The sequence below is a fragment of the Spathaspora passalidarum genome (assembly GCF_000223485.1).
Source record: "Spathaspora passalidarum NRRL Y-27907 unplaced genomic scaffold SPAPAscaffold_3, whole genome shotgun sequence".
NCBI classification, from domain to species: Eukaryota; Fungi; Ascomycota; class Pichiomycetes; order Serinales; family Debaryomycetaceae; genus Spathaspora; species Spathaspora passalidarum.
The window spans coordinates 1,525,355-1,541,041 of NW_006767427.1; the positions used below are offsets into that span (position 1 = coordinate 1,525,355).

Here is a 15,687-nt window from a genome sequence, read left to right on the forward strand (position 1 = left end):
GGAATGCTTTATTATATACACTCCAGCGTTCTATACAACAATCTCTCTATTTAGTACTCTTGCTCAATGCTTCTCTCTCTTGCTTAAATTTAGTTGATCTATCTCTTATCCTTGGTTTCTTAACTTTACCTGCTTTACCCTTTAAACCCTTAATACCAGCAACACGAGTTCCCTTGGTAGCTCTTTCCCCTTCCATGATAATCTTCTTTGATTTACCAACAGTAGATCTATCAGCTTTACCCAAGATGGTCTTTGCTCTACCCAATTTGGTTTTCTGGGTGTCATTTAATTGCTTGGACTTGTTTGATGCGTGTTTCTTCTTTAAGTTATCAATGTGGTTTGGGGACATCAATGATGGTTTAGCATGTGACTTGGCTCTAGAAATACGCAACTTACGTCCATTCTTACCATCAACATTTATGGGCTTGTCATTCAACAACAATGCTTTATTTACTGATAATGAGTCCTTGAATTGAACCAATGCAAACCCCTTACCCAAATTAGTTTTGGAATCACGGATAATTCTCACCGATTCAACATCATTATCTAATTTCTTGTTGAAATACTTCCACAAGTTATCTTCTTTTTCTTCAAAGTCTAAATTACCAACAAAGATAGATCTCTTGGTATCCTTAGCAGCAGGATGAGCAACGTGATCGACTCTCAAATGATGGTCTTCAAATACGGTTCCATTAAGTTTTCTAGAATCCATAGATGCACCCTTTTCTTTGAAAACAACATAAGCATTAACCGAATCTCGAGATTTGTGTAAATTCTTCTTTGCAAAAGATATTTTTCTAGGCAAGTTCTCCTCAAATGAAATGGATCTGAATCTCATAGAATCGACTTTACCATATGCTTTAAACAAGTTCTTGAATTGTTTAGCAATGAGTTTAGAAGTTATGACGGAAGCAGGAACGTTTCCTACAAAGACTGTTCTTTCGGCTTTTTCTAATTCTGTTTCTTTCAAGTCGACGGTCTTGGCTGGTTTTGATGATTTAGATTCGGAGACAGCTTTATCAGCCTCTTCAGAAGAAGAGGATTCTTCTTCTTTTTCTTTTTGGTCTGGTTTTGACTCATCTTGCAATAACTTGTCAAAATATCTTGCTTCCAAGTCGTCATTGGCATCAGACTTTTTAGATTTCTTCTTAGGCTGTTCTTCTTCTGAATCCTCTAACTCTTCGTCTTCTGATTCGGCCTCTTCGTCGTCATCCGACTCAGCCTCTTCATCGTCTTCTGATTCATCATTGTCTTCTTGATCTTCTTGCTTTTTGTCATCATCTGGTTTTTCTTCCTTCTTACGTTTAGGAACAACTACAACGGTTCTTCCCTTGGCCAATTGTTCTCTAGAAACAGGTCCATCAGCTTTACTGCTAAACAAGTCATCCACGGACTTATCCACGTTGGAGTTCTCAAACAACGAAGCAAAAGAGGACATTGCGATATCTAAAGTCGTCTACTTCTATCTATTCTTCCTTGTTTTAAAGTAAGTATGAAAAATTATCCGATATGAGATGCGATGATTTGGGAAATGTTCTGGTCATGTGACTGACCTGCACATTCACAGTCACGTGCATCGGATTGTTTTTTTTTTGAGCTTGTTAGCGCTCTCTCCAACTTCTCGATTTCCCTTTGAATTTCAGTTTTGATATTCATACTTTTAATCGTCACCCATCAAACCACACCAAACTCAAAAGATACGCGACAAGTACCGCATATAGCAGCTTCCCATCAACAAATCAAAGATAGAACCACCAACTTTAAACAAAGCAAATAAAAAATTTCCCTATTTTGTTGACCCATATATTTTGACATACTCTTCAAACACATCTTAACCACACATGTCAGAACAAGACCCCACTCCACCTACTCCTAGATCACCCGACGAACACGAACTCTCAGCTCTCATTTCCAGAGGTGCTGAGTCGGACTCCAATTCTAATGCTGGGGAAATAGCTGGCAATATCACCATGGGGAAGGAATCTCCCCTCACTGATATTGCTACCTCCCCACCTCCTTTTGATTTGAATCTCAATCAGGCTGATTTCGGGTCTGATGATTCCAGATCTAGTAACTTGGACAATAACAGGAACGATGTGAATGACGATATAGTCCATGACGCGACCGATGGACGCGGATACGGGTTTGGAGGGATAAGGAGAAGGAAAGACAGTTATGAGAGTTCGGAATTGAGCGATTTAGACGATGATCAATCTGAAGCCGAAACTGACAAGATGGACTTTCTTGATGACGATGATGAAGCTAAGGATCGAAGCCAAGGCGAAGTTGACGTGTCGGATTTAAGGAGATTAAGTAAATTGACTGAATTGGCACGGTTGAAAGATGTTGATTCTTCGGATGAGAGCGAGAAGGAAACCAGTATTAAAGATGAAGTGGATGAGGGTAATCAAGAAGAAGAAACTCAAGACGAAAATTCAAACTCCAATAACATTGAACGCAAGAGAGAGTTGGAGGACGAAGAAACCTCGAATAATAACAAAAAGTCAAAGGTGGAAAAAGCTACCGGCAAAAAGGACAGGAAACAACAAGCCCTTGAACTCAATGATGAAACTGAAGATGGAAAGATTAAAGACGAGCCTACAATTACTAACGAAATTGTCATTCCAGACGATGAACAGGTGCTGGTTGATGCAGTAATAGAAAACGATGACATTACCAGCAACGCTGATGCTGGAGATGAGGCTAATGAAGCAGAGGATGAAGATGATGAAGCCAGCTCTAAAAATGAAGACAATCAAGAGGATGAAACACTGCATAAAGAAGGAGATGATGAGCTTGAAGCCGATGAAGCTGACGACGACGATGATGATGATGATAATAACAATTCTAACACCAATGAGCAGGAACAACTCGAGGATCAGGTTGACTTGAATGAACAACGCAAGCTAGCCATAGAAGAGTTAATATCTATCGAATCTCGCTTTGCTGAATTACGAGATAAACTATACCAAGATAAACTCAATTTACTTGAACGAGAATTAACTTTATGTCTTGAAGGATCCCATCCGGAATTGTCCAAGGTTTACTATAAAATCAATGGCTTTTATCAAGATAGCTTAAAGTTGGCAAACTCAAACTTAGCTTATAAATTGAAATGCATTGATAAAGAAACCATCGCTACCCGAACATCAATCCACCAAAACTTCCTAAAGAATTTAATGGATACTAAGAACCAAATGATAACCGACACAACCTCCTTATGGTACAAGATCAACAAAGAACGAAATCAACTTGATCAGTTAGTTCCTGCATTCAATTTCGCTGCTATGCCAGATGTATCACAAGCATCAGCACCTATAGAGTATGATGGTGGCAGTGGCAGCTTCGTGGCGGCCAATGCGGCCCAATATAATGGCAGTGTATATCATGATGAGGCTCTCATCCCTATTTCCAAACGGGCAGTTAAACAAAACACATTAGTTGAATTGGTTCACCAGAGGAACAGCATTAATGAACAATTAGGGGTATTAAATGGTTTAATTCAATTCCATGGATTTCCTGTGGCTGTTAATTCAACATTATCTGAACAAGAGAGCAACCCCAAGACATATCCCGAGGAGTTGTTGTTGAAACGAGCTACTGACAACGAGATTAATGATGATTTGAAAGCAATGGGGATTTCTACATAGAAAGCAATGTAATCTTTTTTTTTTGATTCCGTTTTAGATAAAACGTTGTGTGTATTATTATGTATGTACGTATGTTAATATTGTTACATTTTATACCTAGTGTAGTTAGAAGGCAAAGATTGTGCGCTACCAACCATCGCACATCTAAGCCAACGTCGGAAAAAGTAAACATGAATTTTTGAAGTTTGACACGACACACCTTACACATACTACTTTACTTAATCTTTGCCAATTGACATAAATACCATCCAATAGATCCAAACCAAGTAGAAGAAGATGGTTGAAGTTTCATTAACCATCGGAAAATTAGATGCATCATTGGCATTGCTTTTAACCAAGGACCACCATTTGATCGAATTCCCCACGATATTGTTGCCCAATGGCGTCAAAGCTGGGTCTATAGTCAAGATTAGATGCGATCAAGATTTGAAAAGTGAACAAGAAGAAGAAGTTCATTTTCAGAGTATCCAAGACGAGATTTTGAGTACTTTTGCCACTAATTTGCCCAAGAAGCCAGTATTACGGGTCAAGAACGTCACTCAAACAAGCTGTGTCTTGGAATGGGATCAATTAGATTTAGGAACTTCCAGTTTGAAGAATTTGATCTTGTTCAAAGATGGCAAGAAGTTAGGATCAATTCCTTCTCCATTGACTAACAAGACTTCCAAATTGTCAGGGTTGCCTATTGATAAATCTTTCAAGTTCCAATTGAGACTTGACACTACTGCAGGCACATACCTTTCTGATGAGATTGAGGTAAACACCCACAAAATGACTGATTTATCTGGTATAACTGTCTGTCTTGGAGACTTTAGTGCCAATGATCCATTTACTAAGGAGGATATTGAAGAGGCGTTGAAAACCATGGGAGCAAAGTTCCCTCCTCAAGAACAAGTCAAGGTAGACACCACTCATTTCTTGTGTACCAGGGAAAACAAGCAGAACCCTGAGTACGTCAAGGCAAATGAAATGAATATTCCAATAATAAGACCGGAATGGTTGAAAGCGTGTGAACGAGAAAGAAGGATTGTTGGGGTTAGAGATTTCTATGTGAAAGATTGTGTATTGCCGGATATATTTGCCAAGAACTATTGGAAGAACACCAGTAAGCAAGTTTCACCACAAGAGGAGAAGGCCGAACCAGAGTTACCTACAATTCCAGCGGTAGAAGAAGTGCAAGAGACGACAAAGGCAGACGACGAGGTGCCTCCTGCTGAAGAAGCTGCTGAAATAGCTGAAGTTCCTATTGAATCAGTACCTGAAATTGAAATCACTCAGTCCGATGAAAAATTGGCTGAAGATATAGAAAACACCCAACAAAATATAGATGATGCATTTGGAGAACCAACAGAAGAGGAAGTAAAGAAGGATAAACCTGTTGAATCTGTTGAAGTAAGTGAATCAGAACCTGTTGCTGAGGCGGAAAAAGAGGTTGTTTTAGAAGAAATTGCTATTGAACAGCCCGAAATAGTAGCTGAGTCAACTCCTGTTGAAGAAGTTCAAGCTTCTACAAATGAAGTTGCGAACGAAGAACCACAAGTTGAAGAGGTAGCATTGGACGAACCAAAAGTTGCTGCTGAAACTGCCGAAAGTCACGACGCTACAACTTCAGAAGAGCCTGCTAAGGAAGAGCTTCAAGAAGTATCTTTGGTCGAGCCCGTAGCTGTTTCTGCGGAACCCAAGGTGGAAACAGAAGAATCTGTTGTTGATGAATCAGTTGTTCAAGACATTACTTCTCCAGAAAATGACGAAGTCGCAGGCAAAGATAATGAAGAGGTAGGTCAAGATGAAGAAGATGAAGATAATGCTGATGAGCCTGAAGAAGGTGAAGGTGAAGGTGATGCTGGCAATGATACAACTGCTACACCAGCCGCCACTGCTAAAGATAAAAAGAAGAAAAAGAAAAAGAAGAATAAGAAAAATTAAGTACTTGTATAGGTAGTCTGTATAGAATCCAATTGAAAAAAAAACATACAAAGTCTATGTATAAACTAGCTAAAACATGCTATACTCTTAAAAAACCGAACTGAACCTCAAATATTTCTCAAAAGACTTACTCGCCAAATAATCTTCTGACTTTCTTAAGAATGGAATCCTTTTCAGGGTCATAAGGATGATCCTTGGAAGGAATCTCCAAAATGGCTGGGAATGCATTGGTATAACTATCTACTTTGTATCTAATTAAATCTGCCAAATGTTGATTGATCAATAATATAGCAATATCATCTCTACCAGTTGTAAAATTATCGAATGCGTCTTCAATTTGGTCCACGGTGGTCTTACCAGGAATAACGGTCAAAAAGTTGGATTCTTTGCCAACTTCGTTGGAGATTTGTCCTACTCCAGCAAGAAGTAACCCAGTAACACTATCTTCATCAGCTATTGTCGCCAACAACTTACGCTTAGCCATTGATTCACTAGCGCTACTCATATTTAATGAATTATTTTTAATTGAATTGTGTGGTCAAACGTGAAAATGTAGTAGTAGTCAAGAGGTACTAGACTAGAAAAACACTTTAACGAAAACGCATTTCAGATTTCTGATGTGAACTACGACTTTTTTTACCACGTGATCAAATCATTTCCGACCACTGCGATTTACCCTCCAAACACTATTGAAAAATCTTGTCGTAGTTCCAACAAATGGTTGTAAAAAAAGGTAGACAAAGGTTACAATAGCTCAAACTTAAGATGTTCCGTGCATTAACCCCTATACAGACATGCAGAACGTTATGTTTACCTCTTAGACAAGTAAGATGGGCTGGACACTCAAAATGGGCAAATATCAAGCATGATAAAGCCAAGAACGACGCCAAAAAGTCAAAAGAAGCCTACCATCTCTCCCATAGAATCGAATCTGCTGTACGCCAAGGAGGTAAAGAAAACAACCCCACACTTGACATGTTTGTTGAAAAGGCAAAAAAGTTGAATGTTTCAAAAGCAGTTATCGAAAAGGCAATCAAACGTGGTGCTGGGGAAATGGTTCTGGATGGACCAGCCTTGAGTGACGTGGTATACGAATTGATGGGTCCAGGTGGGGTTGCCTTTGTTGTTCAAGCATCTACTGATAACAAGTCTCGTACAGTTTCACAGGTTAGAAATGCCCTTGCGGAGTTCCTGGCAACTGCTAGCCCTTGTATGTATATGTTCGAAAAAAAGGGGGAGGTTGTGTTTTTGCCAAAAGCAGATGCAAACGAACTGTTTGATGATGTGTTTGAAGTAGCATTGGATATCGGTGCTGAGGATGTAGAAGAAGTTGAAATTGACAATATTAAGATGCCATTGGTTTATCGTTTACTTTGTGATCAAACTGAAATCAACAACATAGTCAAGGAGCTTGGTAGTCGAGGATATCAAATTCAAAACAGTTCAATTAGATACATTGCCAACTCGGACAGCAGAGTTCCATACCCAGAAAACAACAAGGGATTCGACAAGGCAATTGATGCATTGGATGATGTTCGTGATGTGGTAGATTATTATACAAATATAGAAGACGAACATCTTCACAGATTGGATTCATAGATTACATATCATAATTATTTCTTGTACATATTAATCAAGGTATTTAAAACTGAAATAAACTATATAGAGAACTACATAATTTCACCCAATCATGGTTATCTACCGGGGGCCCCCATTGTATAATTCAATAGTTCATCAGCAAAAAAAAAAATTGAAATAGAATTAAAAGTCCAGGTTAAATGTGATTTCATGCTGGGTTATTCTCTTTTATAATGATAAAAATTCTGAAATGGTTTATTTCTTGGTGTTCTTGTCCAAAACTTCATCTAAAGTAGACAAATCTGGGTTCTTCCATAATCTCAATTCCTTATCATGAGCAAAGTGTCTGTAAGTGAAGAAACCAGCGGAAGCAATAGCAACACCAACGGCAGCAAACAAAGGAGTCAATTCGACAGGAAGGTTGAATCCGGAACTCTTCTTAGCGGCGTTTAATAAAGCAGGAGTAGGTCTCATTGTGATATATATGCGTAATTATTGGCTGTGTTTTAAAAAAGAGTAGTGGTTTTAGCCTCTCCGCTTTACTTTTTTACTGTAATTCGAAATCTCTGGGATTTTTTTCTATTCGTAGATGCAGGATCTTTGTAGTTATATCAATTTTGGTTGGCTGGAGAATTTTTGTATCCATTTTATCACGTGACAAAAGGATGCAAACTAGGGACACTTTTGCAATCGTCAATAACAGTTTCACTGCTGTTCTATATATCCATTACGATAGAGGATTTAACATTGAACATAGAAATGAACTTGTAATAAGGTACATCTTTGTATATGGTATAAAGACAGGTCAGAACCTGTTCCAGTTGTGGCTTAATTCGTGCCAAGAAATTGAGTGAACACGTAAGACATGTCATGTCAAATGTACGTGCCACGTAAAAGTTAAATTACTATTAAATAAAGGTGTACAATGTTTCAATGATATACCTATTTTTGTGTAGCAGTTGTATGGACTATGAGGAGGTGTTTTGTTTTTTTGTAAAATTTATGCAAAATATTGCAAAAAAAAAAAGCTTGTGCTCATGCATTTGCAGTAAAAACTTGAATAATTTTATACTATCATAATAGTAAGTAAATTATTGAATATATTAAAACCATCTATCACTATTTTTTTTATATATCTATGAATATTTCTAATAAATACTAAATGTCCCCCATTCATTTCTTCACTCACCACTCACTAAATGCCTTCTTTAATGAGTCATAGCAGAGCCAGCTTACTGCCATTGATGGTACGATCTTATATAAATTGGCAGACAATCCTTTGTATGCACCAAAAAAACCTTCGGTCTTAAAGATCGATACTAATGCATGGGCCACAGATCTATATTGAAACCCCAACTCTCCGCCGGCCATACTTGCAACTTGATAACGTTTTCTCAACACATCAAGCGGATAAATTATGACACCACCAACAAAAGAACTGAATGCACCTGCTGATAATTTCCATACTGGGTTCGAGAAGTCGTGTTCAGAGGCATCCATATAGTTTCTGATTTTTTCGTATAATGCAAAGTTAATCCCCACATAAGGGGCTACTCCTAATGTAGTAGGGACAATACCCCGGTAAAGGGCAACGAATCCACCTTCATGAGTATACACATCCCGAAGTGTTTGAATGACTGATGGAGGTTTGGCTAGTTTCCCCTTGTTTAATTTATTGAGACTGGCAGTTTGAATAGTGATACGCGCACGAACTAGGTCGAGCGGATAAGTCACTGCAACAGAAGCAATCCCACCAATACTCCCAGCAATCAACCTCTCCCCATCAGTGCACATGTTTGATTCTCTAGGGCTCCATTGAACCATCAACTGTTTACATTTTTCAAATACCGAATATTGAACGGCACTGTATGGAAATATCCTAATACAATTCAAGGTGTTCCCACGAAACAACCCACGCCACCCTTCTTCGGTATACATCCGCGCTATACTTCTAAACATCCCATTATAAGCGTGATTAGAACCTGGTCCTTGTAGTTGGAGAAGGATTTTGGCTCGTTCAAAAGGTGATACTACGGTACGGGATACCGCACCCGCTATTCCACCAGAAATTAATGACGATGTGGAATCCTGCTTAAGAAACAGTTTGGCATGGTCAAGATAATGGGTGGGGGACATAGCAGTTGCCACTTTATAATCTTCCATTGTTTATGCAAAAGCGAGAGGGTATGACTAGATAAGGGGCCACTCGATAAGCTACAAACTGATCAAAATATTCGTGTAAAATTTTTTTTTCTCATATTATCTCACTCGAGATTGAACCGAAAGCGGACCCGGGGTATTTATTGGTGCTACCATATCACGTACACTCTAATTGGGGGAGGTGTTTCTTCTTTAACATCTGGTAATGCATTTTTCAGTCATAATGTACATATATTGCGTTTAAATTATTTATGTTATTCTATATATATATTACCTAGTAACCGGACAATACCTTTTCAATTGCTGCAACCAAAATATCAGCGTGTTTTTCTTCAAACACTAAAGTAGGTCTCAATCTAACAGAATCATCAGCACATCCACCAATGTTAACACCAACGGACTTCATGTCTACTAAAAACTTATTTCTTGCAGCAGCATCCTTCAAGGACCATGCAATGAAAGTAGCTCTGTCTTTACCTCTGAGATCACGCATATATTCAGGGTACTTGGATTGAACTGCTTCCAATTTCTTAAACAAATATGCACCAACTCTAGCGGCTTGAGATGACAAGTCATGCTTGACAATTTCTTGACCGATAGCACCAGCTAAGATCATTCTAGCTGGATCACCACACCAGGTGTTGAATTGACGGTATGCAAAGTTAGGAACGATTTCTGGGTCGTGGAAGAAGTAACCAGCAGATTGGAACTTCTTGGAGAAGGTAACCAAGTCAGGTGGAGGAGAAAGGTTGAAATGTTCATGGCCCCACATCTTACCAGTGGCACCGACACCAGTTTGAACTTCATCCATAATCAATAAGGCTCCATGCTTTAAGGTAATGTCACGTAAACCTTGAAAGAATTCAGCAGATGCATGATTGTCACCACCTTCGGATTGGATTGGTTCAACAAGAACACCAGCAATTGGAACAGACCAGGTCTTGAATAATTCTTCAACTATAGCTAAACATCTAGCGTCTTCCTTCTTGTTAGCTTCGACATTGGCATCCAATGGGTATTTGTATGATGGGAATTGAGCCTTTGGCCATTTGAAAGCAGGCATATCTAACTTATGAATTGGCTTAGAACAGGTAGTTGAACCAGAAGCAAATAATCTACCATGGAAAGCACGTTCAAAAGATAAAATAGCTAATTCTGGAGAACCTGGAGCTTGATTGTGCATAACTGAGGAAACTTCTTCAGAAGAGAATTCGGTATTGTAACCTCTCTTTTGTGCTTGGTACCAGAAAAAGGTAGCCTTGAATGCTAATTCATTGGCATCAGCACCGGACAAAGCGGACCATACTTTGTCTTGACCCTTTGGAGCAACCTTTAAAATTTCGGAGATGATTTCTTCAGCATCCTTTCCTGGGAAATTACCCAAAGCTGGTCTATCAATGATAGCTCTAATCATCTTATCAGATTGAGCAACTTCGTGCAACACAGGGTTGTTGTAACCTAATGGGATTGATGCGATTTGAGCATAAACATCCAAGTAAACGTTTCCATCAACATCTGCAATGTAGTTACCGTTAGACTTTTGGTAATCGGCAACAAAGTAGACACCACGGGAGTCAAAAACTTTACCTAAGGAAGCGATACCAACCTTTGATTTAACACTTGGATGTTCTTGAGTAGCAACAACTGGAGCCTTTGGCTCTTCTGGGAAGTATTGTGAACAAATGGACATTTGAATTAGCAAATAGTACTAATGAAGAAAAAGAAGAAGAAGAAGAAATATTTTGAAAGAGAAGGAAATTAACCTTGCTATTTATGTATCCGTGATATCGGGAAATGACATTGATGTTTTGCGATAACTTTTTGATTAGCGGATATTACCCAATTTGGACATGCGCGCTGGGGTTCACAGAGCATCATCATTTTGACAACTTTGTCGCCTTAATCCCAATTAGGAAAAACTAAGTCGCTTTTTTTTTTGTTCTTTGATCTTGCACCTTCTAGCGGCAACGTTGCACTATACAGCTCATAAGGCATCCTACCCGAAACAAGGTTTTGTGCTAATGAAAACAAGCCCCACCGCAAGAATTTACCTAATTAGAAGAACCTTTATCTCTCGTTTCGCTTTTGAATGAGAGGTGATGAATGTGGGGACATGTGGTGAATCTTTGCCGTAAGTGCCGTCTCTTTAGTTTTGATCCATATCAGTACTTGGAAATCTGATTCCAAACGTGTAATCATCTAATGACTTAAGCTGTGAAAAGTGTTATTATCTTGTTTTTGTTCGAAGTCTTACTCTTATTATTACCATGCAATCTAGCATATTACCAGTCCTGCATGTAAGACAAGGCATCTAGGCAAAAAAAAAAACAAGCCAGAAAAAACCAAAACAAATACTACGATGCTATAGATAAAGTATAAGTTTAAACCTAACTGAAATATGTCCGATTCACACGAGATTAGTGGAAATATATCTGAGGAGATTAATAAAGAACAGGAAGAATTAGTCAATCAACCGTCTTCAACCGTGCAAACAGGAGAGGAACAAAATAAAACGATACAACCAAGTACAGAAGATGGAGAGACACAAAATGAAGAAGTAAATGCCCAACTGGAACAACAGCATGAAGACGAACTTAACGACATCGATACTTTGTTTCATACTTCTGTAGAAGATGCCAAGCAGGAGCGAGAAGAAGCAGGACAAGAACACAATCAACACAACAAGAGAAACTTGGAAGAAGAAAGCACAAGTAATAACGATATTAAACGCACTAAACTCAATGGGGCCGAGAACGAGCACACATCAGATGAAGCTACACAAGAACAGACAGAGTCAGAACAACAAATCCAAACTGACTCATCTCACCCTAACGAAGAACAACAACAACAACAAACACAATCTGAAGATATTGCAGAAGAAAATGAACCCGTTAATGAGAAAAACGATCTTGAAATGATAGCGAACCAATTAGAAACAGCCACAGAAGCCAACAAAGAGAAGGAACCTGAAACTACTACTATTGATGGTATAACAATCCCGGCCAACTCCGAACTTCTAAACACCAATACCGCATTAGCTGCATATAACGCCCTCGCAAGTGAACTTCCTCCAGTGGCAGCATTAGCAAGTGCTAATTTACACGGTTTACCTCTTCCAATTGTTGCACCTGATTATCTTCCACCACGTATCCAATTATTAATCAACACACTTCCAACCTTGGATAACTTGGCTACTCAACTACTAAGAATCGTGGCCAGCGGACCCTATCAAAAGATTATCGACTTAGCTTCTAACCCAGATACTCCTGCTGGTGCTACATACAGAGATCTTACATCCTTGTTTGAATTCACGAAACGATTATACTCAGAAGAAGATCCATTCTTAACTGTTGAGCACATTGCTCCAGGAATGTGGAAGGAGGGAGACATGACTCCAACTATGTTTAGAAACCGAGAACAAAGTATTGAATCGACTTTGCGTAAAGTGAATTTGGCTACATTTCTCGCTGCTACATTAGGTACTATTGAAGTCGGGTTCTTCTACTTGAACGAATCGTTCTTGGATGTATTTTGTCCTGCAAATAATCTCGAGTTAGAGAATGCTTTATCAAATATGGGTATTAACAATCAAAGTTTACAAAGTGGAAATTTCTCTATTGGCGAAAAAGTAGGTAAACTTTTGAAACCACAAGCTACTTTATATTTAGATTTGAAAACCCAAGCTTACATATCTGCAATTGAAGCAGGAGAAAGATCACGAGAGGAGATCTTGGAAGATATTTTGCCAAATAACTTGGATGAGATCCTTTTATCCCGTCGTGGTACCAAGGCACTTTCGCCTATGGAATTGGATTTCGTAGATAGGTGTAATACCAGAAAGGAAATCCTTTTGAATTATGAAGGAAACTTGAGTGAAGAATACGAATGGTTTACATTTTTAAAAGAGTTGTTTGACTATGTGGGTAAGAATGTCGGGTTTTTAATCTGGGGTAAACGAGGTAGGCGAGAAAGAGTGCATAAAGAAGATACATCGGCAACTCCACACAGTGACGAAATCTTACAACGTGAAACACCAGAAGCCCAACCAAGGGTACCAGTTCAAAATCTGATTACGAATGCACCATCAACAGAACCTACGAATGACTCAACAGCCATAGAACTGTCAGAAGATTATCAAAACCTAACTAGTACTTTGCTCCCATCCGAAATTGTCGAGCGTCAAATTCATCTCCGTATAAACCCAGGAACCACCCTGCGTACCGGACACAGACGTCCATGGACAAGGGACGAAGAAAAGGCTTTACGTCATGCCCTTGAGCTCAAGGGACCACAATGGGCAACTATTCTTGAATTGTTTGGAAATGGTGGTAAAATTTCAGAAGCACTTAAAAATAGAACGCAAGTGCAATTGAAAGATAAGGCAAGAAATTGGAAGATGTTTTTCTTGAAGAGTGGACTTCCTGTGCCTGGATATTTACTGAGAGTTACAGGTGACCTCGATAGAGAACTGAAACCAAGAACCAAAGGTCCTAGAAGCAAGAAGACAGCCGCAGCTCCTGTCCCATCAGTGCAAACCAGCCAGAAAGAAGCTTAAGTGCACATAGAATGCTTCATATAATAGATTTTTATTTATGTATTAATATATGTAGATTTACGATTAGTGCCAACAAGAATGAATAGATTCAGATGAAAATGTAACAAGGCTACAATTTTGTTCGAAGAAACTGAGGTTAGAAAACAAGGAACTCTCATGCAGAAAGTGCCAAACACAGAAATAAAGTTGATTTGTTACATGGCTCATAATTTAAAATATTGGTATAACTCTTGGAACTAAAGCAAATCATATCATTATAGTGATTCTCTTAGCACTAAAGTGGTAGATAGTTGTATAAAGTAGAATGCAAATAGGAAACAAACGTGTTTGTCTCGTAATTTAATTGCATTTGCAGCCAATACGAATTCATAATAGTTGAACATGCTTCTGAAGTAAAACCCTAATAGTTTATTTCTTAAATTCATTCTCCCTCTGACTGTATCAATGACTCCATAAAATTTCTTATTTTAAACTTATAAATTCTTTAAATTAAACCCCAAGTTTTGTCATTTCTACGTCAATCAATCTTTAATGGATCGAAATACTTCACTAGCTGATCAGATAAAGGCAGCCCAATACCAAGCACGAACACTCTACAATGATATCCTCAGACTTAAAACTCATACTCAAAATATTACCATGCAATCTGCAGCCAGAGTAATTGCCCCCATCCCGAGAAACTCATGCACTCTCAAACTTTACAATACTCTCAAGGGACACCAGAACAAAGTTGCCAAGTTAGTATGGAGTGCAGATAGTTCCAAGATATTGTCAGCTTCACAAGATGGATACATGTTTATCTGGGACCCAATTACCGGATTTAAAAAGCATGTAATTCAACTTGAAAATACCTGGGTATTAACTTGTAGCTATTCTGCCGATGAGAAATTGGCAGCACTGGGTGGGTTGGATAATGTATGTACTATATACAAGATCAAACCCGATACCATAACCAATCCGATATCCTATAGAGGTGGCAATCAACCAAATCAGGGAATTTATCAAAAAGTTGAGTCTGTTTTTAAAGGTCATACAGCTTACATTTCTGAATGTGAGTTTATTGATAATAGTTCTATTGTTACAGCCAGCGGAGATATGACATGTATATTGTGGGATGTCACCAAAGGAAGAAAAGTACGCGATTTCATTGATCATGTAAGCGATATATTGTCGTTAGCAATATTCCCTCAGAGTATTTTCAATGCTAATGTGTTCATCTCAGGTTCTGCTGATGGATATGCTAAAATTTGGGATTTAAGATCACCAACACCTAGTCAAAACTTCTTTATTTCAAATAGTGATGTTAATTCTGTCAAGGCGTTCCCAGGTGGTGGTGCATTTATCACAGGATCAGATGATGGATTGGTTAGATTATTCGATATGAGATCAGATTGTGAACTATCGACATATAATTTATTAGCTCAGTTACAAACACCAGGTGGTGCTGGTGGTGCGGGGATTCCACAACTAACAGAACAGACAATACCTCAAACGGACTACAGTAAAGGAAAGATAAGCCAAACATTTCTCACTAGACTTGATGATTCAGAATGGATGAACTCCAATACTAGTATTAATTCTGCAATTGAAAACCAAGGTATTTATTCCCTCGATTTCGGGAAAAGTGGAAGATTTATATATGCTTGCTACCTGGAGCAAGGCTGTATCGTGTGGGATACATTAAAGAATGAAATCGTAGATTCAGTCGGTAATGATCACAATAATAAGATTAACCAAGTCAGTGTAAGTCCAGATGGCGTCGCTCTAGCTACCGGATCTTGGGACACAACCATTAAGGTTTGGTCCGTGTAACCATAA

The 15,687-nt window shown here is 38.6% G+C and overlaps 10 protein-coding genes across 10 annotated transcripts; 5 read left to right on the top strand and 5 right to left on the bottom strand. All coding sequences in view use genetic code 12, as the record gives it.

Annotated features, from left to right (window-relative positions):
* Nucleotides 1-46: 46 nt before the first annotated feature.
* Nucleotides 47-1,438, bottom strand: SPAPADRAFT_50271 (uncharacterized protein; the record flags this gene model as incomplete). The annotated part of the gene is made up of 1 exon (XM_007374839.1): nucleotides 47-1,438. The coding sequence occupies one exon, from the start codon at nucleotides 1,436-1,438 to the stop codon at nucleotides 47-49; it is 1,392 nt and encodes a 463-aa protein (XP_007374901.1).
* Nucleotides 1,439-2,234: 796 nt separating this feature from the next.
* SPAPADRAFT_137097 (Rpd3L histone deacetylase complex subunit) lies at nucleotides 2,235-3,650 on the top strand (the record flags this gene model as incomplete). Its single annotated transcript, XM_007374840.1, has 1 exon — nucleotides 2,235-3,650. One exon carries the CDS (start codon nucleotides 2,235-2,237, stop codon nucleotides 3,648-3,650), a length of 1,416 nt encoding a protein of 471 aa, XP_007374902.1.
* Nucleotides 3,651-3,926: 276 nt separating this feature from the next.
* CHS5 (Chs5p) lies at nucleotides 3,927-5,576 on the top strand (the record flags this gene model as incomplete). The annotated part of the gene is made up of 1 exon (XM_007374841.1): nucleotides 3,927-5,576. One exon carries the CDS (start codon nucleotides 3,927-3,929, stop codon nucleotides 5,574-5,576), a length of 1,650 nt encoding a protein of 549 aa, XP_007374903.1.
* VMA7 (H(+)-transporting V1 sector ATPase subunit F) lies at nucleotides 5,575-6,137 on the bottom strand (the record flags this gene model as incomplete). The annotated part of the gene is made up of 1 exon (XM_007374842.1): nucleotides 5,575-6,137. One exon carries the CDS (start codon nucleotides 6,079-6,081, stop codon nucleotides 5,704-5,706), a length of 378 nt encoding a protein of 125 aa, XP_007374904.1.
* A 174-nt stretch (nucleotides 6,138-6,311) lies between these two features.
* On the bottom strand, nucleotides 6,312-7,655 carry SPAPADRAFT_60753 (uncharacterized protein; the record flags this gene model as incomplete). Its single annotated transcript, XM_007374843.1, has 1 exon — nucleotides 6,312-7,655. One exon carries the CDS (start codon nucleotides 7,626-7,628, stop codon nucleotides 7,410-7,412), a length of 219 nt encoding a protein of 72 aa, XP_007374905.1.
* On the top strand, nucleotides 6,342-7,175 carry SPAPADRAFT_136980 (uncharacterized protein; the record flags this gene model as incomplete). Its single annotated transcript, XM_007374844.1, has 1 exon — nucleotides 6,342-7,175. The coding sequence occupies one exon, from the start codon at nucleotides 6,342-6,344 to the stop codon at nucleotides 7,173-7,175; it is 834 nt and encodes a 277-aa protein (XP_007374906.1).
* A 585-nt stretch (nucleotides 7,656-8,240) lies between the features above and the next one.
* Nucleotides 8,241-11,028, bottom strand: UGA1 (4-aminobutyrate transaminase; the record flags this gene model as incomplete). Its single annotated transcript, XM_007374845.1, has 1 exon — nucleotides 8,241-11,028. The coding sequence occupies one exon, from the start codon at nucleotides 11,002-11,004 to the stop codon at nucleotides 9,589-9,591; it is 1,416 nt and encodes a 471-aa protein (XP_007374907.1).
* On the bottom strand, nucleotides 8,340-9,317 carry SPAPADRAFT_50276 (uncharacterized protein; the record flags this gene model as incomplete). Its single annotated transcript, XM_007374846.1, has 1 exon — nucleotides 8,340-9,317. The coding sequence occupies one exon, from the start codon at nucleotides 9,315-9,317 to the stop codon at nucleotides 8,340-8,342; it is 978 nt and encodes a 325-aa protein (XP_007374908.1).
* Nucleotides 11,029-11,712: 684 nt separating the features above from the next.
* Nucleotides 11,713-13,869, top strand: TBF1 (Tbf1p; the record flags this gene model as incomplete). The annotated part of the gene is made up of 2 exons (XM_007374847.1): nucleotides 11,713-12,025; nucleotides 12,107-13,869. 2 exons carry the CDS (start codon nucleotides 11,713-11,715, stop codon nucleotides 13,867-13,869), a joined length of 2,076 nt encoding a protein of 691 aa, XP_007374909.1.
* Nucleotides 13,870-14,400: 531 nt separating this feature from the next.
* On the top strand, nucleotides 14,401-15,681 carry STE4 (G protein subunit beta; the record flags this gene model as incomplete). The annotated part of the gene is made up of 2 exons (XM_007374848.1): nucleotides 14,401-15,310; nucleotides 15,377-15,681. 2 exons carry the CDS (start codon nucleotides 14,401-14,403, stop codon nucleotides 15,679-15,681), a joined length of 1,215 nt encoding a protein of 404 aa, XP_007374910.1.
* Between the last annotated feature and the right edge of the window lie 6 nt (nucleotides 15,682-15,687).